This window comes from Poecilia formosa, unplaced genomic scaffold (assembly GCF_000485575.1).
Source record: "Poecilia formosa unplaced genomic scaffold, Poecilia_formosa-5.1.2 Scaffold216, whole genome shotgun sequence".
In the NCBI taxonomy this organism is placed as follows: Eukaryota; Metazoa; Chordata; class Actinopteri; order Cyprinodontiformes; family Poeciliidae; genus Poecilia; species Poecilia formosa.
The window spans coordinates 316,380-341,976 of NW_006800155.1; the positions used below are offsets into that span (position 1 = coordinate 316,380).

Here is a 25,597-nt window from a genome sequence, read left to right on the forward strand (position 1 = left end):
TCTATTCTCTGAGCTACAGGGAGCCAGTGTAGGGACTTTAGAACTGGTGTTATGTCTCTATCTTCCTGGTTTTAGTGAGAAGTTTAGTGCAAAGTCTCCCTGTTGTCCTAACAACATAACCAGATGTGCATATAGAGTTAAAAACATTTACAAATAGCTTCTTACATTCATAAAAAGATACTTTTTAAAGACAAGAATCATAAAATATATCATGTTTCTCTTTTAAAAGTTAGAATCCCATGCCACTGCAATAAATGGAGACATTTTCACAGAAATTACAGACTGCATTACTGTGGCTTTAGGCTTTTAGAAAGATTTCATATGCCCATTCTTTAGGTAGTTATCACTACTGATATCAAGATGAATAGATTTTACCTCAAACAGTTGAAACTCTTTACTGTAAAGAGCTGAGGTGTGAGGATTTAGTCTTCTTGTCGTCCAGATCCACAAAGAAAGCTCCAACCCTGATAGCTGATTATCTACATCCACTTTAAGGAAGTTAAGACAGAAGTCATTAGAACTAAACTGTTATGAGATGAAATCATAAGATATTATCTGTGCATGAGTCATTTTCACATAGACGCCTTGTATATTCGAAATCAGAACTTTTCCGGAAATGAAAACACCCACTTGTTTATTAATGCATATATGTCCAGTACAGTCAAAGCAACAAGCTGCTTTGATTCACTATTTATTTCTGGTGTTTATTGATGGAACCCTGGACAGATGTACAGGGTGATCAGGAGAGTAAGCTACTGGAAGGAAACGAATATAATTACAGATGGAAACACTAAGGTTTTATTATCCAGAAGAAAACGTGTCTTACTGGAAAAAAATAAAACTACTTTCAATTCTTCTTTCAATAGTTAAATCTAAATGTGATTGGAGGTTTCTGAGAAATTAGATATGATAGATATTTACAGAAGTGTAAAAACATATACAGACAAAAATAATCATCATCTACTGGAAATCATTGAGATTATGTTTCATTAAATTACACATCAAAGCAAAATGTTCGTTTTTTGGTGTCAACCTTAAAAATTCAAATTTGAAAGATGCTTTTGTTTCTCAGTCTTTTCATAAAAAAAATGGTTTTCCAGTTTGTTCTCAAGCCTTTGCTGACCTCTGTTTCCTGACTAGTTATTGATGCACCATCATAGTTGATACAGCTTCCCCCTTTCCACAGACACCATCCAGTTATTTCTGTTCAAAAGTTCCAGAGAGGTGCAGCTTGTTTTTGGTCAAAAAGTCAGATTAGAAGAGAGCCGTCCGTCTGTCCGTCCGTCCGCATAGGTGCATGTGCGTGTAAGTGTGTGTGTGTGTGTGTGTGTGTGTGTGTGTGTGTGTGTGTGTGTGTGTGTGTGTGTGTGTGAAATATGTTTGTAATAGTCTTTTAAGTTGAATAGGTATTTTTATGTGAATAGGAGGCAGATAAAAGTTTGTACTTCTTTCAGTTAATTTTCATTCATAAGATCAGATCATTTAGTCTCCTGTAGGAGAAATTTGTCTAGGAAGCAGGAGCAAAACTGCAGTACGACAGTAAGAACACTGTAACAATAGCCACAAATACATTCAAGCAAAAATAAAGTCACAAATGTCAGATCAGCAGTTCACCCCTTGACCGTCTCATTTCATTCACATACAGTACGTCTTCTACATGCATGTGGGTGATCAATTTATTTTTGAGTGAATCAAATAAAAAATAACCTGAAAACTAAAATGAAAAACAATTCTCTCAGCTGTTTTTGTTGTAGCATTCACACTGAAGGTTGCATCTTTACACAAACCAGAAATTGCCAATATGACAGGAAATGATATTTGTGATGATTATTTGGATAATAGATTATTGTTGTTGTAGATCCTTTGACTTTTTAAAATGTGTTAAAACTAATACATCACTTTTTTATTTTCATTACTGGAATGATTTTATTGCTTAGGAGCTTTTTTATGTTTTTTTTCAGACACCAGCCCTGCATCACATGGTGTAATTGTTTTTCTGACCACCAGAGGGCATGCATACTGTAGACATAGACAGATTTTATTGTCATTCAATTGTGCCAATAACTGTATCTATAGTCGATGTAAAAGCATCTGAAGCAGGTCATGAAGTTCAAACTGAAAACCATCTTTCTGGATTTCCACCTGTCATGTAAATGTTTGACTGATGCAGATCATCCACAGTCAAGAAAACTTTAAATGCACAGAAATGAATCTAATTCTTCTGGATCTGGTTGTTCATAAAAAGACTGAAAAGTGAGAGATTTGATTAATGAGTTGGTGTGGATGTGCAAATCAAGGGAGGTCACAGATAATTAAATTATTAAATAAATTAATTGTGTTGAGAAAAGTGGAGATCATCCCACTTCCCCATGCTGGAGATTTTAGTTTAATAGTAACAATAAATAAAATTACCTTTAAAATTGATTACACAGGTGACATCAAGACCCAACAGTAGAGTCAGATGGTAATAACATTAATCTGGTTGTTATTGTGTCCTGCAAACTTTGCTTTAATTCTATTATTTTTCTATTTAGTCATAAAAAAATCATATTCAGGCAGAAATAGAGTCATGAAACAGGAAGAGCAGGTTTCCTGAAGAAAGAGGAAGTAAGTTTCCAGCCTACATATGTAGAAAAACAGTTCAGACTAATAAATAATGGTTATAATATTATAAATGAATCCTAACTCAGAGAAACTAAAAGGTTATAAATGTGATTTTAACCTTGAACTGGAAATGGTGTAAAATGTGTAACTGTAATTAAAGGTCACTGATGTTGTGTTGGAGGTAGATGGTAGGTGAAAGGTCAGGGGGAGGATGAACTGACGGGAGAGCAGAGATGACCAAGGCCTTATTGTTGAACCTCGACTTTCCGAAGAAAAGGTTGGGCAGGCAACGGACGTAGGACTGCTGAGCAACTTGGGGTTATTAGAACAGGCGTCATGACATGACTCCAAGACAGTGATGGATATGAGATCATCTAAATAATAACTTGATCATATTGTTTTATCATTAGGGATGAACTGTAAAGTATGCAAGTTGATTCTATTCTATGTATTTCTATATTGAATCAGTTTGTTTTGCAAAACGCCTTGAAGCAACTTGTAAACTGCTGCAATAAAAATGAACTGAGCAAAACNCAAATAATATAAAATTATATTGGTAAAAGTGGACAAATTTCTCATTAATCAGAGTTTATATATTGTTCTTCAGGTTTTCTTTAACTGGGTCCAAACTGTAAATATTCATATTTTCACCCTGAGAAAACCAAACACGGCCATTCAGTGTTTAGCAGATCTACTTCTCTGTATCGACTAACTGACATGTTTCTGTTCAGGTTCACTTATGAACAATCCTGCATTAACAAACATCTAATTAGGACAATTTGAATTTTAGAGTGAGACAGTAGTTTATATATTTATTATATATAATTTGAATGATTCTTTATTTCGTCCATGTAAGCTGATGCATCAGGTTTGGGGTAAAAGTTGATTTTTACCCAGGAACCATTACAGGAAGGTTCCTCAGTCAATAAAAAGGAAAATAATTTTCATGTTGCATATTTTCATTTCTAATTTATTATCAAAATGAATTTCACTCTGACAGTTTAAAGTCAGTAAGACAGTCAATACAGCAATCCCTCATACCAAGCATGCACCTGGAGACAGTGAAGAGGAAAAACTCCCTTTAACAGGAAGAAACCTCCAGCAGAACCTGAACCAGAACCAGAACCAGAACCTGAACCAGGCTCAGCTCAAGTGGTGATCTGCCACAGAGTGGGGGTTTGAGAAAACAGAACAGATATACAACAGAAGAGCTGATGTAGGATTACTTTATATGATAAAAGTAAAAAGTTAACAGCAGAAGAGAGAGAAATATGAATTATGGTTAATATTATCTCAGCTGATGCTGTCTTCTAGGAAGGCAACACAGACCAACAGAGAGAGATAAAGTGATCAGTTTGTCCTCCAGCAGCAAAACTACAGACTGTCTACATAAAACTATTGGCAGGTAGCATAAACATTATTTCTATTATTTTTCATCAGTAGCATTAAATTAAACAGATGGAATATATTTTTTCAAAACATATTAATTTGGATGTATTTTGTTCATTTCTGTACATTCAAATAAAATTATATTTACCTTTCAAAGTCTAAAGGTCCTGAAATGGTTCTTGTTTTTAGCCAGTTATCCTTCTCACCTTAACAGGCTGCAGCCTGAGCGTTCTCTATAAATACTTATGTTACGGTGTCTGACCAATCACATCTGACTTTACTAAAGGAAATGGGTGCACAGATGATGTNTTGAGTCACTTTTCTGCAGAAATGTCACAGAAAAGCTCAATTTCTCATAAATGTTGTTTCCTTTCTTCCACACAAGATCAAAATAAATATTTCCTCTTTCCGTTGAGGCACTAAAAGATATATCACAAGATAATTATGATGAGAAGCCTCACCACAAGCAAAAGATGTTAAAAACAGATATTTCAAAGCTTTCTCAAAAGTTTACAAAACTAAGATAGAAAGATGTGCTACAGAAACATTTAATAAGTGCTGACTCATTTTAATTAAACTACAGAGAAACATTGTTATTCTGGCTTAAAACGTTTTTCCTGAATGTCATGTTGTACATAATATTCTTTAAAGACTTTATCCTATTTACTGAATAACATTTAGTGAATAAAGTTAAAAAACGACAGCAAAATATCTGTTCTGAAGATGTATTACTATATCAACACCAAAATCAAAATTATATTACATAATAAATAAAAATAAGTCAGAGTTTTAGCCTCACCAATGAAAAAGCTGCAAATATGGCCATTAGAGTTAAAGGGAGTCGATATCATTGGTGATGCTGGAATCATCAGGTTCATGTTGCTGTAATTGTAGATTTTGTCCCATGAGGTGATGCTGATGTTGGAATCTTCCATCACTCAATGGGAAATAAAACAGAGGTATAAAATATGTTAAAGTAAAACACAGCTGAGCACAAATAGATATCTGGCCTCAGTAATATGAAATCACAATCTGTCTATAGGCATCAAGCTAAAACCATTCAATTCTTAAAGGTTATTTATTTTTATTTATTTATTCTTAGGACTGACTTAATTCAACAGAGGTCCAGCCAATTGGTGCCAAAAGTCTCAAAATGTTTGGAATGGAGATCAGCTGAGTTCAGTGAGTGTGACTCAGGTGATTGTTTCATTAGACAGCTGAGTTTGGAAAGTCAATCCACTGGATCTTATTTGTCATTATTTTATACAAATCGGTTCTGATTATCATATTGAAGTTTATTTTTTATTTCTTTATCAAAAAGGCCAAATTTATTTATTATGTCTGATTTGTAAAAGCAACAAAAATGGCAACACATCATCCTTTTCAGAGGATGAATTATTTAATTATTTAATTATTTTATATCTTAAGTAAATTTGTTTGGTTTCCAGTTGAATTGTGTCATAATAGATGAAAGACTTTTCATGATTTCATCTCAAAACCTGATTTAAACTGTTTACATGTAAATATTTTGATGAAACTATGAGTAGTATTTAATAAATGTAAAAATAATTAGTTTGATAACAAAGACTCTTTTGTCCAGTTAGTGGTCAGTCAGTAATCATTAGAATAAAAAATTTAAATCTAATTTTCCATAATAAATTGAAGAATTTTCATAACTTTATTTACATATGAATTTTCAGGACTTTGCAGTAGTGATTTAAAATATATATTTCATAAAAATAGCAACATATTGCAAACTTTTTANTCATGAAGGCTTATTGATGTTCATGACAGGTGTTATGTCATGTTTATGTGGGTGTCATGACGGTCTTATTCAATACCCGTCAAATAAAGTGTTACCTATTATTGACATGTAGGATGTTCCCTGTTCCACATATTCCAGTCATTTCAGGGGACAAGACAGACTTAACCCTGAGATGAGAGAGAATCACAGTTTAAATAACAGGTTGACAGTCAAATAGCTCATCCATTATGAATAATTAGGTAACACTGTACTAACCTGGGAAAAAACTGCAATCATCACTACCAGGACTAAAGGAAGTCCAATGCCAAGGGTGATCCAATTTATCCACATTAGGATTTGTACGTCGCTGAAAATTTCGTCTCTGGAATCCGTCTGGTTATGAGAGCTGCTGAAGTTCATGTTCATGTTGCTGTAATTAAAATTGTTTTCCCAAGACATGTTGAAGTTCAATTCTTCCATCCTTCAGGGTTGAACCAGGAATTTGATGACAGGATGACAGAATTTGATGTATCTGTAAACAGAAATGATGATGAATATATAGGCCATTGCTGTTTAAGTGTAACTAGTAAATCCTAACATTTACCATCCGACCTGAGAAAGCCAAACATTCAGTTTTTACAGATCTACTTCAGCCATGTTTCAGTTCAGGTCCTCTTCTGAACAAACATTTTATTGAGACATTTTCAACTGTGATACTGCAGTTTCTATATTTATTTCAACTCATTAGAATAATTTATTTATGGCATGAACAGTGATGCATCAGGCTTGTAGGTAAAGGTTATATTTTTAACCGGGAACCTCTGCAGTAAACGCACACACTGATGTTTTAATTTCTAATTTATTATTGTTGTAATTCCACTGTGCCATTAGTAGGATACATTTTTGATTATGTTCAATGTTCTTTTAAGCCACATCACCCTTTTAAAATGTCAATGATTTGAACTGACATATCTATGGAAACATCTTGTGTCAGAATGTCTTTCCTTTCTCAGTAATTAAATATCACATTTGGTATCAGTGAGGTCTTTGAAAAGATAGGACTACACATGAAACTTTGATATTTATTGAGCTGAATACTGAATGGAAATAATTAAAAAACTTAATACAGGAAGGATGTTTTATAGGGTAATCCTTGTTAAATTAAAGAATGAAAGCTAAACAGTAAAAAGATACAAAATACCATATAATCCACTATCATGAAAGGAACAAGGTGAATATTTTATCTCTTTAGAGTTTTACATTTGTGGCACACACACTGTATGGCCACAGGTATTCTCTCACCTGCCTTGCCTCACATCCCATTCCTAATCCAGAGGGTTCAATATGATGCTGGTCCACGATGTCCACAAGGTTTAGGGGTGTTTATGGGGATTTTTGANGTGAAATTAAGCTCATCTGTCCACATGAGGGTCATGGACAGAGCAAGGCCACTTTGTCTCAATGTTGCTCAAGATGCCATCAGCATCAAACATCATCTGTGTGTCATTCAAGGCATGGCTCTGTTTGGAGCGGTGCAGGATACTGAGAGCCAGCAGTCTGCACAGGTAGCTGACATCAGACCCAGAGTGTGGTGGATGCTCCTACCACATCAGTATTTTTTCTTTATTAGTATAGCTTATAGTCTGTTTAAGGTAGTCATTTCATTTAGACATTTCATAGGATGCTTTAGTTAATTTTGGCATTCATAGAAAGAAAAGTTGTAAAATAAAACAAAAAACAAAGAACAGTTCTCACTAAGACTTGTAGAGCCATTCAAAAGAATTGTCCTCATTTTCTGTATACACCCTGTGTCCTCCAGGTCAAAATGACCCGTCTTCACTAAACCCCCAATATAAGCAGCTTAATCTAAATGAAGGATCTTTATCATGAAGGTAACATCAACAAGCATCTTCAGCTTGTTGTAAAAGTCAACCTAATATTTGGTTCTTTAGTCAAAATTGTTCTCATAGTTTTTAAACAATCAAGAAAGGAAAATGATTTCTTATTCCAGGAGACTGAAGGTTTGTGTAACTTTATTAACTTTGCAGAATCAGATATCATCTATGATTAAAGTTTACATGCATGTTAAATTGCATAATGAAATATTACATTCATAAAACATACTACATTATCCATCCATCCATCCATCCATCCATCCAGATGCTGGTCTCCATCTCAATAGGTCACCCTGGACTGGTCGTCATTATCTAAATATCTTCTTTCATATTCTTATATATTTCTAGTATTTAGGTGCCTACATTACTTGGTGAAAAATTATACCATCATCTAGATCATCTAGATCTATGTTATCAATACCAAAAACAAACATTTAAGAAGCACATCCCATGCTCTGTAGACAGACTCTGTAAAACATTAATATCTTTGAAGCATAATTAGCTTTAGCAGGAGTCCTGAAAATCTCAACATAATTTTCTGATAACATATTTTTTTATTTGTTTAATGAAATATGTTCTAATGTCAGAGGTAAAATAACTTACCTTTGAGTTACCTAAAACTAGTTCTGCTCCTGCAGTCAGAGCAGTTTCTGAATCCACTGACTAACTGGTCGACTGAACTGGAAGCTGTTTTCTGTCTCATTCAGTTTTTATTGTGCAGCATTTAGATGGAGCTTATTAAATGAAACTGGTCATTTTGTGGCTTTCTGATGCATGTTAGTCATTAAGGTTTTGCTGCATCAATTAACCAGGAAATCTAATGAATAATAAATGTCTAATTGTTTATTCAGACCATCATTATTTCATTTAATTTCTTATCAAACATTAATTCTGTAATGTGAAGACCATCTGGTTTTGTTTTTGTTTGATATTTTTGATGAGCTGCTCTTGTTACAGTGATGAGAACAAAATAATAACCTCCAAAAGGACAATTTCTAAAAGAAAATCTGTCATGATCCAAGGTTCATTTCTGACCCACATGAAGGAAATCTGCTCTGGACAAGAAAAACATTTTGATGAGTTTATTGAGGTGATGATTCTCAGTATTTGTTCTGGTTCTCTCAGTGACAGTTTGCTGTAGTTCATGTTATTGTGCCAAAACAGTTTTATAAATACAATTTATGGAATCTGAAACTGAAACTTTAAATTTCCAAGTTTTATGAATACATGACGAGCCCCTCACCTGGTGGATCAGCATCAAAACAAGATTAAGGCCAAAAATTTAAATCTGAAGATAATGGAATTGAAGAGTAAAAAACATCCAAAGGGGACAGATGTGAATTTTATTAAAATTTAAAAAAAAATTTTTGATTTTGATACATAAAATATAAAACAAAAAAACTGGATCAAAATGAAAGACATTTAAGCCTCATGAAAGACCAATGAGCTCCAGTATTGATCTGTATCTTCTGAATTTAAAGCTCTGTCACTGACAGTTCAGTACCAATGCTACACCCAAATATGAGAAATACAGAAAAAAAAATTCAATTTCAACTAAATTATGAAAGTCTAGAAGAAATTATAAATCAATTCAGCTCCTCTTGATTGATATCCTCTTGATATCCTCTCCAACTTTTCTTAAGAAGGTCCTGCCTGTAAAATGATCTGATCTGAATAATAAACTCCTCGCTCTCATCAGGTGTTTTTTCATCCAGGCTTTATCAATCCACTGATAAAAAGGAACAATCCGGACAAATCACTACAGGCTTTTCTGAAACTTTACATTCATCAGCAAATGAATGAAAAAGCTGTTTAAAAAACTTAATACAGGAAGGATGTTTTATACCAATAGGGTAATCCTTGTTAAAGAATGAAAACTAAACAGTAAAAAGATACAAAATACCATATAATCCACTATCATGAAAGGAACAAGGTGAATATTTTATCTCTTTAGAGTTTTACATTTGTGGCACACACACTGTATGGCCACAGGTATTCTCTCACCTGCCTTGCCTCACATCCCATTCCTAATCCAGAGGGTTCAATATGATGCTGGTCCACGATGTCCACAAGGTTTAGGGGTGTTTATGGGGATTTTTGANCATTGTAACCTTTAACAAAGTACCAGTGGCAACTTCAGTTTTCAGTAAATATTAATCACACAAACACAAAATAAAACATACAATCTTTTATTGTAACTTTAAACATTTCAGTCTGATTCTAACAAAAATAAGTTTTATTTTCCTTGTCATTTCAACAGCCAAGCACATTTGTGCAAATATTTCTGAGAAGTTTGATCTTGATGCTAAATTTGATCTGCCAGTCAAAGTGAGTCAGGAGATGAAGTGACAAACTATCTGCCTCTGATCTGAGGAAATTTATAAAAAGCACCGGAATATGATTACGACAGAAAGAACAACAACACCAGCGGTTTCTGAAAATATTACCTGAAAAAGAAAATGTGTCTAAAGTTCAAATTCTGTTCAACTCATTTCATGGGTAAAGAGAAAGTATTTAACCCTTAAAGACACTTTTGCTTTTTGGGCAACTAAATGTTTCAGATCATTAAACTTTGTTGCTGAATCAGTTTTTAAATGAATAATTTAACTAACTTCACGTGAAAAAGTAAACCTGATATATGTTTGAGACACTCTTTGAAAACTTTGTGGAGAATTTTTGGCTTTTTGCAAAACTGGTTTAATTTAGCTCCTACAGAAAGAGTTTGAGCAAAACAGTTTATTTAGTGTCAAATTTTAACTCCCACTTCAGTGCAGACTTTAACTTGGCCACTCCAAAATATTTACTTTATGTTTTTGAGCCTTTCAGAGGTGATGGTCACTAATCGCTGATTTGAGGTTTTCAACATTTGTTGTCAGAAAGGAGAATTTCTGATTTAAACATCTATGGAAAGTTGTCCAGGTTGAGTCAGTCAGCAGGGCAGCTTCAGGCTGTGTTGGTGTGATGTGCTGACATCACAACCCAGACAGCAACATATGAGTGAATCAATGCTGAAACATGTTCAGACAGAAATATTGGATCCTTGTTGAAACCTGACATTTAAATTATTCAAAATCTGGTTAGTAACTCACATGTTGAGTCAATGTTAGATTTTCATCCATAACTGATATTATATCAATACTGTATCAGTGTTGATTAAAACCATCGTTTTGTGGGTCCCTCCGTCGTCGGGGCCGTCCCACGTCTCTGGATCTCAGATTCTAGTTTTATGAATTTAATAAGAAATCTGGTTTTACTTTCCTGTTTCTTCAAAATGGTCCATGCTCCCAACTTCTGTCTGCCAACACACACATCCTGACATTCAAACCATATTTCAGTGTTGATTCACTCATTTTGCTGTCTGAGTTATGACTTAAAGCTGAGTTATGAATGGGAGTTGGGTGTTTTGAAAGTTGGACTGGTTGTCTATAAATAATGTGATGTAGAAGTGAAGACTCTGATAGACAGGCTGAGATTAAAAATAGAGGATTTTATTATAAACAAGGTGCAGACAGGTGAACACAATCTGGTGGAAATAAAAGCTAGTAAAGAGTTTCCTACAGATTCACAAAGAACTAGTCACTTTGTCTCTTGCAGTTTTCCATATTTAGCATCATCATGTTTAACTGTCACTTATGTCAAATCATAAAGCAGCAGTCTTTATCAGTGAACAACTCCATATTTGGTGGCCTGCAGAGCTGGACTCACTTTCTGGAATCATTTTTTTTTCTTGGTCACAATAAGCAAAAAGGTTTTGAGTCTAGATATGTAACTGAGAATCTGATATATGATAATCAAACAGCAAATCATTTTATAATCTCACCTGGAGATGCTCCAAAGTTCTATTTATCATTAATTATAAAGCATAATTAAAACACACAGATGTACAACTTGTTTACATGAAACTATGAACAAACTGACAATAAAAAGTTGACATAAGAAAATAAACCACAGCTAAATAACAACTAAAACCATTATTTCTACAGCTTTAAGTCTAGCAAGTGAACATGTAGTAATGTACATATTACTATGTATGTTTGCTTAAGCAGAAGAAAAAAAATATGGAAAACACATGAAAAAAAAACACTCATGATTAAATGTGGGTGATTTAGCAGAAATTCTGATTTCANTTAAAAAACTTAATACAGGAAGGATGTTTTATACCAATAGGGTAATCCTTGTTAAAGAATGAAAACTAAACAGTAAAAAGATACAAAATACCATATAATCCACTATCATGAAAGGAACAAGGTGAATATTTTATCTCTTTAGAGTTTTACATTTGTGGCACACACACTGTATGGCCACAGGTATTCTCTCACCTGCCTTGCCTCACATCCCATTCCTAATCCAGAGGGTTCAATATGATGCTGGCCCACGATGTCCACAAGGTTTAGGGGTGTTTATGGGGATTTTTGAACATTCTTCCATTTGTGAGGTCACACACTAATGCTGGACGAGAAAGCCTGACTCTCAGTCTCCACTCTAATTCATCCCAAAGGTGTTCTATCAGGTTGAGGTCATTATTCTGTGAAGACCAGTCAAGTTCATCCACTCCAGACTCTCCATCCATGTCTTGCTTTGTCCTCACAGTCATGTTGGAAGTGGAAGAGGCCAGCTCCAAACTTTTCCCAAAAAGCTGAGAGCCTGAAATTGTCCAAAATGTCTTGGCATGCTGAAGCAGTGAGAGTTCCTTTCACTAGAACTAAGAGGCCAAATCCAGCTCCTGAAAAACAAGCCCACACCATAATACCCCCTCCACCAACCTTTACACTTGCAATGCAGTCAGACAAGTGCCATTGTCCTGGCAACCACCAGACCCAGAGTCATCCAGAGAACGTGCCTCCACTGCTCTAGAGTCCGGTGGTGCATCATTACATCCGAGGCTTTGCAGTTGGTGAGGTATGGTTTGGATGCAGTTGGTCACCATGGAAACCCTTTCCATGAAGCTCTCTGCATGCTAATCTGAAGGCCACATGAACTTTGGAGGTCTGTAGAAAGTTGGCCACCTCTTCGCACCATGTGCTGCAGCATCCGCTGACCTGCTCCATCGGCTTACGTGGCTTCATGGTTGATTTGCTGTATTCTACATGTTCTTAGAATACAGCTGACAGTTGACTGTGGAATGTTTATCAGGGAGGAAATTTCACAGCTGCATTGGTCTCAGCCTCTGCGCTGTCGCTGCTGGACCTCTGAAGTTCACCCTGATGCACGTTTGTTTTCACTCAAACTAGACACAAGCTCACCTGTATGGACATTTATATCAAGTCCCTGTGAGGATTCTTGGGAGAATTCATCAAGGTAGGAGCCCAGCTTAAAATCCAGGTGGTTGCTCTGCTTGCACAGATCAGAGTGAACCACAAATGTTCACATTGAGCTGCTCAACGTTCACAGGTTCACGTTTACAGGTCCGCGTTGAGCGTGCGGTGAGAATGACATTTTGCGAACAGAGCATTATGTGCAGCGTCTGCGTTTAGTCTCAACATGTTGACTCTGTGTGTAAGTGATAAAGTTTGAGTTCCCAGTCAGCCTGTGTGGTAGTGGACCGGTGGGTCAGCCCAGGAGGAGCTTTCACACTTAACCCGTAGTCATGCAGCACACTATTTTATTTTTATTTTGCTTTATTTTTAAAGTAATAAAGTAAAATAAAATAAGGCATCAAACCTCACAATATGAAATACTTTGTCTACAGTCAGGCACAGTTGTTGCGGCGCAGGATCAGAAGGACTTATCCACATAAAGCTTGGATAACAAAAACAGTCTCTGTGGCGCAGATNCTATGGAAAGTTGTCCAGGTTGAGTCAGTCAGCAGGGCAGCTTCAGGCTGTGTTGGTGTGATGTGCTGACATCACAACCCAGACAGCAACATATGAGTGAATCAATGCTGAAACATGTTCAGACAGAAATATTGGATCCTTGTTGAAACCTGACATTTAAATTATTCAAAATCTGGTTAGTAACTCACATGTTGAGTCAATGTTAGATTTTCATCCATAACTGATATTATATCAATACTGTATCAGTGTTGATTAAAACCATCGTTTTGTGGGTCCCTCCGTCGTCGGGGCCGTCCCACGTCTCTGGATCTCAGATTCTAGTTTTATGAATTTAATAAGAAATCTGGTTTTACTTTCCTGTTTCTTCAAAATGGTCCATGCTCCCAACTTCTGTCTGCCAACACACACATCCTGACATTCAAACCATATTTCAGTGTTGATTCACTCATTTTGCTGTCTGAGTTATGACTTAAAGCTGAGTTATGAATGGGAGTTGGGTGTTTTGAAAGTTGGACTGGTTGTCTATAAATAATGTGATGTAGAAGTGAAGACTCTGATAGACAGGCTGAGATTAAAAATAGAGGATTTTATTATAAACAAGGTGCAGACAGGTGAACACAATCTGGTGGAAATAAAAGCTAGTAAAGAGTTTCCTACAGATTCACAAAGAACTAGTCACTTTGTCTCTTGCAGTTTTCCATATTTAGCATCATCATGTTTAACTGTCACTTATGTCAAATCATAAAGCAGCAGTCTTTATCAGTGAACAACTCCATATTTGGTGGCCTGCAGAGCTGGACTCACTTTCTGGAATCATTTTTTTTTCTTGGTCACAATAAGCAAAAAGGTTTTGAGTCTAGATATGTAACTGAGAATCTGATATATGATAATCAAACAGCAAATCATTTTATAATCTCACCTGGAGATGCTCCAAAGTTCTATTTATCATTAATTATAAAGCATAATTAAAACACACAGATGTACAACTTGTTTACATGAAACTATGAACAAACTGACAATAAAAAGTTGACATAAGAAAATAAACCACAGCTAAATAACAACTAAAACCATTATTTCTACAGCTTTAAGTCTAGCAAGTGAACATGTAGTAATGTACATATTACTATGTATGTTTGCTTAAGCAGAAGAAAAAAAATATGGAAAACACATGAAAAAAAAACACTCATGATTAAATGTGGGTGATTTAGCAGAAATTCTGATTTCAGACATAATTATAATAAAGTAGCAACACTTTTCATTCCTGTAAGCCATCATAGTTTTCATATTAACAACAGATCAACCATGAAACTGAAATAGTTACAGGGAAAATATAACAGTGCATAACTTGTAACAAGATCAGCAAAAAGAAAAGAAATGTATGTATTCAACACTTGAATCAATTAATTTTAAGGACGACTTTCTGAAGATATAAAGATAAATTAAAAAATAATGACTAAAGAGAAATAAAAATGAACTGAGACCAAAATGCTCAAAGTGCTCACTTAACAAATCAGTGATTTCTTATATTTAATTTTTAGAAAATATTTTGCCAATAAAAGTATTTTTTATGAACCATTTAAAAAAATGTCCCTTTTGCAAGTCAATCCAAAAAGCAGCTACAACAAACTGATTATTGTTGAGGCTCTTTTGCACCATAACAAACATTAAAACCTAAACAGTCTCAGTATTTGTACCAGTTCTGCTGTCATGATCTGTGCTGCTCATTTCCAGATTGAAGTTTTACAAGAACAGATTGAAGCCAGAAATTTATCCATGATGCTTTTCCGACTTAACAAATACAGAGTTGTGTCTGCAAGAGGACTAAGAAAAATACATACCAAAGCCACAACAATAGAAAAAATGCTAGGTCCACTATGTAATACTCCAATGACTTGTAGAAGCACAATGATGATGATGGGCAGATAAAGCAGAGCGTAAATAATCAGCACCACAACCTGAATGGCTGCTATTCGTCGTTTTTCATCTGCTGGGACACTGAGAGCTCCAGAGAGAGCTTTGATAGTCCCAACCAGGAAGAAGATGAACAAGGGAAAAGGCAGGAGGAGAACAACTATGAGGGAGAAAGCAGCCATCTGAACACCTAGAGTCAGAAAAGCAAATAGCAGAAAAAGAAGTGGAAGTATCCAGACCACAATGCAGACCACCACATATGTCTTGATGTTTCTCCTGAATCTGTACCACAGTGGCTTGGCAACGACCAGATACCTGTAATAACAGATGGAGATGTTTAGTCCCTGAAGGTCATGAAGAACAGACTGATGTGATTATATGAGAAAGAAGAGAAGTAAAAATGGAAACACACCTTTCACAGGAGATACAAACCATGAATCCAACACTGACAATAAAAGCATAAAATAAAATGTAAGAGCAAATGGCACTGGATAGACCAGGATTATATAGATCTACTGGAATTCTGCAGCAGAACTGAATGAGATCAGAGACAAGAAGGTTGATGACATAAACTGGAGCATCTTGACCCTTTTTCACCTGTGAGAAAGAAAACAGAGAATAATTATTAATGACACAATAAAATNTGAGCTTTAACCTCTGCACCACCACAGCATGTACAGGTTGCTGTGTCAAGACATCAGAATAGGAACACGGCATTGAACTGGTTTCTAATTCACTTTTTAGAGTATTCTGTTAATCAGGGACAGATCCTGTTCAGACTGTGGTGCAGAGGAAGAGCACAGCTCACAGACGTGATGCGGTCGTTCTAAATTCAGTCCCACCCTGATGACCTTAGCTGCTCGTCTTCCCTTTCAAATAAAGTTTCCTTCTTTATTTGAAGTAAACTAAATGATTTGAGTAAGACTGACTTAAATATATCATTTTAACCACCTTATTGATTCAGTTAAATTTTATAAATTGAGTTGGATGATCATAATATGTTGAGTTGGATAAACTTAATTGAATTACTTGTTACCATTTGAAGCTATTCAATTAAGTTGATTCAACTAATTTCCTTTTACAGTGTAGGTGCATCATATAAGAGCAATCAATCATTAATTATCTAAACATTTTGGTTCTGAATGATAAAATATGCTTTGCATTGAAAAGGTTTGTTTAACGTCAGTCGACTAATTAGAGCATTTACCAGACAGCAGAATCATTTGCTTTCTGAATCCTGTCTCCTAAACATCCTTATCACATCAGCAGCAGAAAAACAAACTTTAAATGATAAGTATTATTCGAATGATCTAATAAAAGTATAATTTACCTTTTGTTTAGTCAGATTTCTTGAGCCACAGAGTTGGTTTCCAGAGTCCTGACAATGTTGTCAGCACTCAGTCAGCACTGAAGTGGAAACTGATGCTCTTCTGTTAAATCAATCTTTTTACTTTTCTTTTTTTTTCTGTAGCACTTAGAGCTGTTGGTTAGAGGGAAGTTATTAATCTAAAGCTTTGAAATGGATGTTAGCGGTTAATACACTGGCCTTAATGGCTTAGTAAAGGAACAAAGTTCACTGATAAGGAAATCTGATGAATAAACTGTAAACTTACTGTTATCACCCATCATTTCTATTTCCCTTTTTATGATATAATTTTCTATTTTGTGTCAATTAATTTTATATATTCAGAGATCATCTCTTCATTTTATTAAGAGATGCTGATTGATATAACAATGGTGTATTCAAGTAACACAATTTCTATAAAATCTGTTTTGTTTCTAGTTCTCTTGTTTAAGTATTTCTTCCCTGGAATTGTGAAGAAAGTATGTCTGCTTGTTATTTTTTATTTTATTTTTTATTTTTTTAAATAGAGACTTCTGCTAGGAAAATGGCTCTCAGTAAATAAAATAAAGAAATAACATAATTATAATAGATAAAAGTCATGTCACCGTTCAACAACTCCATGCTCTGCTACCCTGGAACATTATTTCATATTTGACCTGTTCACAATTGTAGCTCATTGTAAAAGCTACATAATTGCCAAGTAGGGATTAATTTAAATTATTTATCTTCACTTTTGTTTTAAATTGCTGCCATGTCTTGATTATATTTTATTTTACTGTAATGAACTTCTGTACCATTAATAATGAGGATTCTCTCTCAGAGGACTTTTAGATGAGTAAATAGTTAAAAAATAAAATTTTATTATAATGACAAAAAGATTACATAAACACTGGTGAATTGTATAAATATACTGGAGTCGTAAAAATACGATAACTTTTATTTGAAACCTCTTTTAAGTTATTTTTTTATCAACACATATGGTCAATAGTTTACTGGTAACAGTCTTTCTAGTAATTCATCCTATTTATTGTTGAAATGGCAACAAATCTCTAAAACGTTGGAGTGAAACAGGAAACACTGCAGGTAGTTTTTACAAAGATTCATTAATCCTCAGAATCAGACACAACAAACCCAGATTACTATGAAAGCACTTCTGAATCACCTTACAGATCAAACAGCGTCAGTACTTGGACCAATCATGTTGTCATTTCCCATGCTGCTCATCTCCTGACCGTTAGACATTTTACAGAAACACAATGAAGCCAGAACTTTGTCCAGAAGGCTTTTTCGAATCAGCAAATACAAAATGGTGTCTGCAAGAGGACTCATGTAAATACAAAGAGTAGCCACAGTAGTAAGAGTCAAACTGTCTTGTACCAGGAACCAAATGATGATGGGCAAGAAAAGTGTTGTGTAAATAAGCAGCACTACAACCAGAATGGCTACAATTCTTCTTTTCTCACCTGCAGGAACGCTGTGAGCTGCAGACAGAGATCTGATGGTTCCAAACAAGAAGAAAAGGAACAAGGGGAAGGGCAGGAGGAAAATAAATGTCAAGATGTATGCATATATCTGTATGTATGGCTTGAAATTAATAGCTAGCAATAAAGGAAGAGGAAGGACCCAGACCACAATGCAGACCACAACAGATGCTCTGTTGTTTCTCCTGAATTTGTACCAAACTGCTTTGGCAATAACCAGATACCTGAAATAAAATATCAACTTATTTAGTATTTGGAGGCAGGTGAAGAACAGACATGCTAATGGCATGAGGTAGAAATGTAAAATACAGAGAAACAGAATCACCTTTCCACTGAGATGCACATCATGAATCCCACACTGACTAATATTCCCCATATACAGAAGAAACCAGGGATGACATCATCCGCAGACAAATACATAGGAATTCTGCTGCAGAGCTGAACGAGATCAGAAATGAGAAGGTTGATGATGTAGGCTGAAGATCCCTGATCCTTTTTCAGCTGCAGGACAGAAAACAGGAAAAAATCAAACAGGAATGTTCATAACATGTGGGATGTTTCCTGTTCCACAAATGCGGAGGGAGAAATAATGTTTAAAGGGAAAAACAATATGTCAAATTACAATTTCTTTAAAATTAACTCTACTCACCTGCCAACAAACTGCAGTCATGAGCACCAGAGTCAAAGGAAGTCCGATCCCAATGGTGATCAAATTGATCCAGTCTAAGAATCCACTGTATTCACCAGAGGTCTCATCAGTGTTGTTGCTTCTCTCGCTGTCGTTGAAGATCATGTTGCTGGAGTTGTAACAGTTTTCCTATGATGTCCAGATGATGTGGAAAACGTTCATTCCTCAGAGTGGAAGCTGATTTGAAGGCAGAGTTACTATAAACATGAACAATGGTGGTTTTATTTCATTTAAACATTGTTCAGTTTAAGTTTTTGCATGTATGTACAAATCTTGAATGGAATATAAAAACGTTCTCTGTGTTCTTCTTGTTTTTCAAGTACTGGCTGTAATTCAGAAAGCTTAGTTTAGGTTGAACAGATTCGATTTGGATGCTTTGGTGTCACAGTAGATGTTATTGTTACTATGGGTTAGTGTTACAATGTTTTAATCAACTGTCAACAGACTGGAGATGTTTTTTAGCTGCATCAACATCCTGTCTCGGGTTTCTCCATAGAAAGTAAATATTTTCAAAGACACTCACAGTTTGCATAGTTTGTGAAGCAACTCTGTTTTATAATTGTCAGCGGTCTGAGTTTTTCATCAAATAGGTAACCATCTTCAGGTTGTGTCAAGTGCAGGGAATCGCCTTCAATCAATATGTTAGACATTTATCTTCAGAATCTGGATTTGCTGTAGTAAAACCAAATGGTCACTATCTGCATGTGCAGCAGATCTGAATGAAAATCCACAGTACTGAACTGTTCTAAGAATTGGAAATCTTCATCACTGTTCATCGTCTCAATAAATGTCCTTCGACTGATAAAAGCACAAGAAATTTCCGTTTCAGTCAAGCACAAAACAATGCTCACTATAGAAAACACAAAACAATACATTTCAGCCTGTAACAGTTAAACTTTAAAAAGATTAATTATTTGCTCTCTTTGATTTCCATCAAGACAAGAAAACAAACATAACTCTTAAATGTGCAATGTTATTAGCAATAATAATCTTATGAGCGCATAACTTACATTTTGTTTGTCCAAAGATAGTTCGATTCATGCAGCCAGAGAGATTCTTTAACACACTCTCACATTCATCTATGGGCAGGGAACTACTGTTCTGAGGTCAAACCCTGTTTTGTTTCTGTAGCATTAATCGATTTGAAGAAACTGAGCACTTCTAAGGCTGTAGGGTAAATTATCTTTTATTATCTTGGTTTTAGTGCTTTCCCATGAAGAGACCATTTAGAAGGAAATCTTACAATTAAAGTAACGGCTCCTAGAGTCTAATGGGTTGTGATGATGTAAGACTGAATAAAAACTGCTAAGTGGGTAAAGATAATTGTTTTTAAAGTAACGTGGAACATTTTGGTCATGTGATGATGCTGACTGATGCAAACTGCACCAAAAATCACAGCCATCATGGATGCACCTCAAACTGAAAATGTTAGCCTGCTGAGATTTTTTTCTTTGATTGTTGAGCAGTGATGGACATTTTATTCCCAACTTGGTGACTCTCCTGAAAGCAGTGCATGACACGTCACACAGAAATGGAGAGTTAGTAAAAGGTGTTAAGACATGCTGACACCATAACAGTCTTTGAAACACTTCAGTTCACCAGTACTTGCCTCGCTTCCCAGTTTGCGTTTCCTTTGGCTATGCAGAACAAAGCAGCCTGATAAATTTGACTGGCAGCCAATTAGAAAGATGAGTTTGACATTTCAATAAATTATTTTAGCTTATATTTTAAAATACCAAACATGTAAAAATAGATCAGATTTTATGGTAAAAATATACAACTAAACATTTATTATTAGATTTTTTTATTCTTAGTATTTTTTTTGCATTTCCTTCTGATCTTCCAACTTTCTGAGGGTCCTCTACCGCCCCCTGGTGGCCAAAACTTGTGAGCTAACCCAAAATAACTCACCGCAGTTCCTCTGTGATAAAGGGCCTGGCAAAATCCAAGCGTGACAAGTTTTGAGAAGAAAGATATGAAATCCTGCTTTAGTTAAGGATTTGGTTTTGATCAGTGAAAAAGAGCAATTAGTTCTGATAAAAATCTGAGTGGATATCAAAAAGCTTTTACTCAAAATTTTCAGGATATTTTATTTGAAAAAGAGATAAATCAGAAACTGTTTGAATTTTCACTTTACTCAAAATAAACAGCTAAAATACAAATGAAGTATCTTCCTTGATTTGTTCATTTTTATATTACCAGATATAAATTAAAATTGTCTACCTTTGAAAGCTGACTCGGCTCTTCTAGATGATTTCTCTCCTCTGGTGTCTGAAGGTTTGTTCACTGCATTAACAGTCTGCAGAATTTACCACTGGACACAACATGCAGTTTGTTTCCACTGATAATCATTTGCACACTGGCTTCCTATTTGAATACTCAGCTCACTTCCATGTTCCTGCCTTCTCTGGAACTGTTAGTTTCCACTGAGTTTTGAATGAATGCAGCGTCAATGAAAGGTGTGCACATATTAATATTCATAAAAAAATGCAAAAATGTCTGACATTCAAAAGTCACATTGGCAATTTTCAAATGCATGATTTGGCATCATAACAGATCCTGCTGTTTCTGCTGGGAACCTGAATAAAACAGAAACTGTAAAGTTTTGCTTTTTTGGCAGTCAGTCCTCTGAGAATTCAGATTTGATTCTTTTATTAACAGAACTGACTGCAAAAGAGTGAAAGCATTCATAACCTTCAAAAAGCATAAAAATACTCCATTGGACAAACTTATGGACATAAAGCTGCAAACAATTCAATATTCTGATCTGTAAAAATCTTCAGGCTGCAGGAGACTAAACTGAGTCATCTTTTGAATTCCACAGATTGTCTTAAGACTTTCCTTCGTCTGTCACTCTGCTGCTGTCAGTCCTGATTCTCCCCCATGAGGTGAAGGATATTTCTGTTAACCCCTCCCTCACATACATTCTCATCAGTTCACCCAGAACACAACATACCGACTTCAGTAACCAGAGCCAAAGGTCATTGAGGGGAAAGCTGCCAACAACAGGCATGGCTGCGTTTGACCTCAGAGCTCCTCAGACTTCCTACCTTACACCAAACTGAGGCCCAGGCAGGTGACTGAATGAAGGAAGTTTTCTTGTCACCAGCTCAGACAGATCCAACAGAATTCCTGTTTTGGTCAAACTCATCAGGTTTATGGGCCTGGATCTGATGAGTGTAACTGAGTGACATCAAATTGACCACAGGACCAAATATGCGGTACCAGAAGAGTGTCAGTAGGTGTCGCTGCAGCCAAAGTTTTGAGTTATTATTATTTTCTTGTGCTGTAGAGCATTTAGGATTCCTTGAATTGTGTTCTATAAATAAACTTTAATTGTCTTGTTTTACCAGGTCACAGTTCACCAGCTCCAATATTCGTCTCCCTCTCAGAAGCTTTATGTCTCAGCTTCATGATGCACTGAGGTTTTCCATTACTCGCTTCATTTGCTCTACTGCGGCATCATGTGGACAATATAGGTACTACAGGCAAAGTGAAGATGTGATGAGTGAAACTTTAGAATTATTTTATAAAAAATGATATTTGTGATGCCAAATATGGTCTGCATTTTGTCTCAATCTGTTTTTTATGATACAGTGACTGGATCAAAAGAAAACTGGAAATAAATGGAGGAAAAGGCTTTAGTTTAAATGAGCTTGTGTTGCTTTGTAACCTGCCAATGTGACGAGGGACAAAATATTATTATGATTATTATTAATTTATTTTTCTGGTTAATAATAAAAACTTTTATATGCTCAGTTTCAGGTGTTTCTGTTCTCAGTGATGTTGTCTGTTATATCTCACCCTACATACTCAGAAACACACCAGCAGTTTTATAAAGTTTGGATCAAACATTTTCTTTCCATCCTAGTCCTGCTTGATATTTTATCTTCTATATTTCTACAGCTTAAAACTCTATATTAATAGTTTAGATTTCAATGATTTAGATTTTTCCAAACATTGTAAACAATTTTGACTTCTTCCATGTCAGTGTCCTACTGGGATCCTCTGTAAAACCCTGTGGCACCAAAGGCTACATTAGCACATGACCTATGTGTCCTTATTTCAGGAAAACATTGAAGAAATTTGTTGACTACTGCAAAGTTTTATATTTAAATGTAAATATAAAGTGATATTTGAAAAGGACAACTGAGAGCAAAAGAAAACTGGGTAAATCAGTGAGCCAAAAGTCATATTTGTTACTTAAAACATTCATTTCTTTTCTAAATCCATGTACAATCACTTTCAATAATTTACAATATGCAGTTCAATAAGGCTCATTTGTCCAGTTTAAAGTACCTTTAAACATGACATCTTAAGTATTAAACACAATTTCATTAAAGTATTAAACACAATTTCATTAAACCCACATTAATGCATTTAAAATGTTTTTTATTGACTTGATGCAGGAATCATAGCTAACAGAAATAAAGGCTTGAAAACATCAGGACAAAAACCAAGAAACAACATATAAGATGAATTTGAAGACAATCAATTAATCACACATTCACTGTTTGGATTATGAGAAGAACCCAGACATGATTGGTGGAGATCATTCAGTCTCTACCTGCAGAAAGGTTCAGGTCAAATAATGAGGGCAACAACCACAAAACATGAGAGAAGCAGGTCCAACTGAGCTCCAGGTACAAAATGAATAAAACTTTTCGAGCCAAACATTGAAAGTCATAGTCACATGTTATTGTCACGTAATGCAATTGTGCAACATTGTTTGGCAAGGCAAGATAGTTTTAATCTGAATAAAAAGTTTTTCTTTCAGATGAAGAGACAAGATGAAAATTATAGATTGAAGAAACAAACTTTCACATTGTATTTCAGCAAGCAGATTTCTTATCACAAAGCCCCAACAAACACTCAGCATCCATTTTTTAACTACCAAGAAATTCAAAATTTTCCATCTCATCTTTCTGTGCCTCATGAATTCCATTAAAAATAGTTCATGGTTTTATGATAAGACAGTGGAGAGTCCAGAAATGTTAAAAAAGCATATTTATGTAAAGCTGCTGCAGCTACAAAACACTGTATTAAAATTTCTCTGCTTCCTTTTCTGTATCATGCAAAGCAAGAGGCGTTTCTGGTTTCTGTTGATTTCTGAGGAGATAAACAGCAGTTTTGCTTCATCACAACCAGAGATGGTTTTTTTTGGTTGAAAAAGTTACATCACCTTATGAACACTGTAGATGAGGAAAACTAACAGCATACTAAGATTAACAGTTACAAAATATGAAATAAAACAGTTTGCAGAATTAAAAACCTACAACTTCAACTTCAAGCCGTCCCTCCTGGGAGGGTTTGGAGTCATTAAGGTCGTTGGTTTTTTAGCCCTTCTTCCATTTATTTAAAGAATCTTATAGTAAAATTGAATGTGATTGTTCTATAAAATGCAGATTTCAATTAAATCCCACTGATTCAAAGTGTCTGTGTTGTTACTATGATGTATTGTTTGTAGTTCAGAATACATTAACATCACAAAAATCTGACATGGTTTAATCCACAGCTCAATAAAACTAATCTTACTGTTTTCTCTTGACAGAAACTTTTTCACTAAATGTTGTACCTGGTTAAATTCAACATATGAGATAAAGATAAACAGTCATATGAACGTCTTTTTAAAAAATGTCTGAGATTCAGAAGCTGAGACAACTCTGAGAATCAAGCAGGTTGACATTTCTTCAGTTGTTGGGTTTTAATATGCAGAAGGAAATCAAAGGGTCATGGAAAATTTAAAGCATATAGTTTAAAAGAAATCCCTGCAAATAATCCATGAGGATACTTTAAGAATATTTATGTATCAGTGGCGCTCAAACTGCTGTACTATGTTCAGTCGACATGTTGTTGTCATCAGTGTTGCTGATCTCCTGATTCTTAGACGTCACACAGAAACACAATGAGGTCAAAACCCTGTCAACCGCACTTTTCCTCAGAAAAATACACATAGCTGAGTCTGCAAGAGGACTAAGATAAACACAAATTGCAAAAACAATCTTTAAGATTAAAATTTTCTTGGTTCCTTCCAGTAAAATTATTGTAATGGGCACAAAAAGCAGAACATAAGTAAGCAACACTATGACCAGGATTGAAATGATTCGACGTTTTTCCTCAGCAGAGACTCTGCGAGCTTCAGACAGAGCTCTGATGCTTCCAACCAGGCAGAAGATGAACAAGGGAAGAGGGACGAGAAGAAAAACACCAACAATTGTTACACTCGACTCTGGCTCCAGAGTGAGATGCATGGTCAGGATAAAAACAAGAGAAAGGATCCAGACTGCGACACAGACCAACACAGATATCTTGATGTTTCGTTTAAATCTGTACCACAGCGGTTTGGTAATAACCAGATACCTGGAATATAAGATACATGCTGTCAAACATTACTGGTGTAGTGGTGTCATAAAGAAACAACATTATGCATGTAAACAGATATTTACCTTTCCAGGGAGACACACATCATGAACCCAACACTGGCTGTAACGCCAAAATCAAGGGGAATGTCAGAGACAGTATGGGGATCATGTACTATCATAGGAATTCTGCTGCAGAGCTGGATGAGATCAGAAATCAGAAGATTGAAGATGTAAACTGGAGCAACATGATCTCTTTTCACCTGGAAACAAAAGGTGAATAAGGGAAAAACATTTATCACATAGTTTGTACAGCTATTAGATTATTTGGTAACACTTTATTTGAAGGGGGTTGAATAAGACTGTCATGACACTGTCATAAACATGACATAACACCTGTCATGAAC

At 35.3% G+C, this 25,597-nt stretch overlaps 2 protein-coding genes and 1 long non-coding RNA gene across 3 annotated transcripts in view; all 3 read right to left on the minus strand.

The window, feature by feature from the left end:
• Nucleotides 1-14,959: 14,959 nt before the first annotated feature.
• Nucleotides 14,960-16,034, minus strand: LOC107838138 (G-protein coupled receptor 4-like). The gene is made up of 2 exons (XM_016679602.1): nucleotides 15,730-16,034; nucleotides 14,960-15,632 (listed from the first exon to the last, which is right to left on the minus strand). Exons 1-2 carry the CDS (start codon nucleotides 16,032-16,034, stop codon nucleotides 15,128-15,130), a joined length of 810 nt encoding a protein of 269 aa, XP_016535088.1. The 3' UTR covers nucleotides 14,960-15,127.
• A 1,544-nt stretch (nucleotides 16,035-17,578) lies between these two features.
• On the minus strand, nucleotides 17,579-18,643 carry LOC103148983 (uncharacterized). Its single transcript, XR_477415.2, has 2 exons — nucleotides 18,469-18,643; nucleotides 17,579-18,367 (listed from the first exon to the last, which is right to left on the minus strand). It is a non-coding gene; the product is annotated as an uncharacterized LOC103148983 (long non-coding RNA).
• A 4,563-nt stretch (nucleotides 18,644-23,206) lies between these two features.
• LOC103148984 (psychosine receptor-like) overlaps nucleotides 23,207-25,597 on the minus strand; it is a 5,691-nt gene continuing 3,300 nt past the window's right edge. Inside the window, exons 3-4 of the mRNA XM_007567994.2 lie at nucleotides 25,278-25,453; nucleotides 23,207-25,191 (exon numbers count right to left, since the gene is read on the minus strand). Of these exons, the coding sequence (XP_007568056.1) occupies nucleotides 24,651-25,191; nucleotides 25,278-25,453 (717 nt within the window). The 3' untranslated portion in view covers nucleotides 23,207-24,650. The remainder of the gene's footprint in view (nucleotides 25,192-25,277; nucleotides 25,454-25,597) is intronic.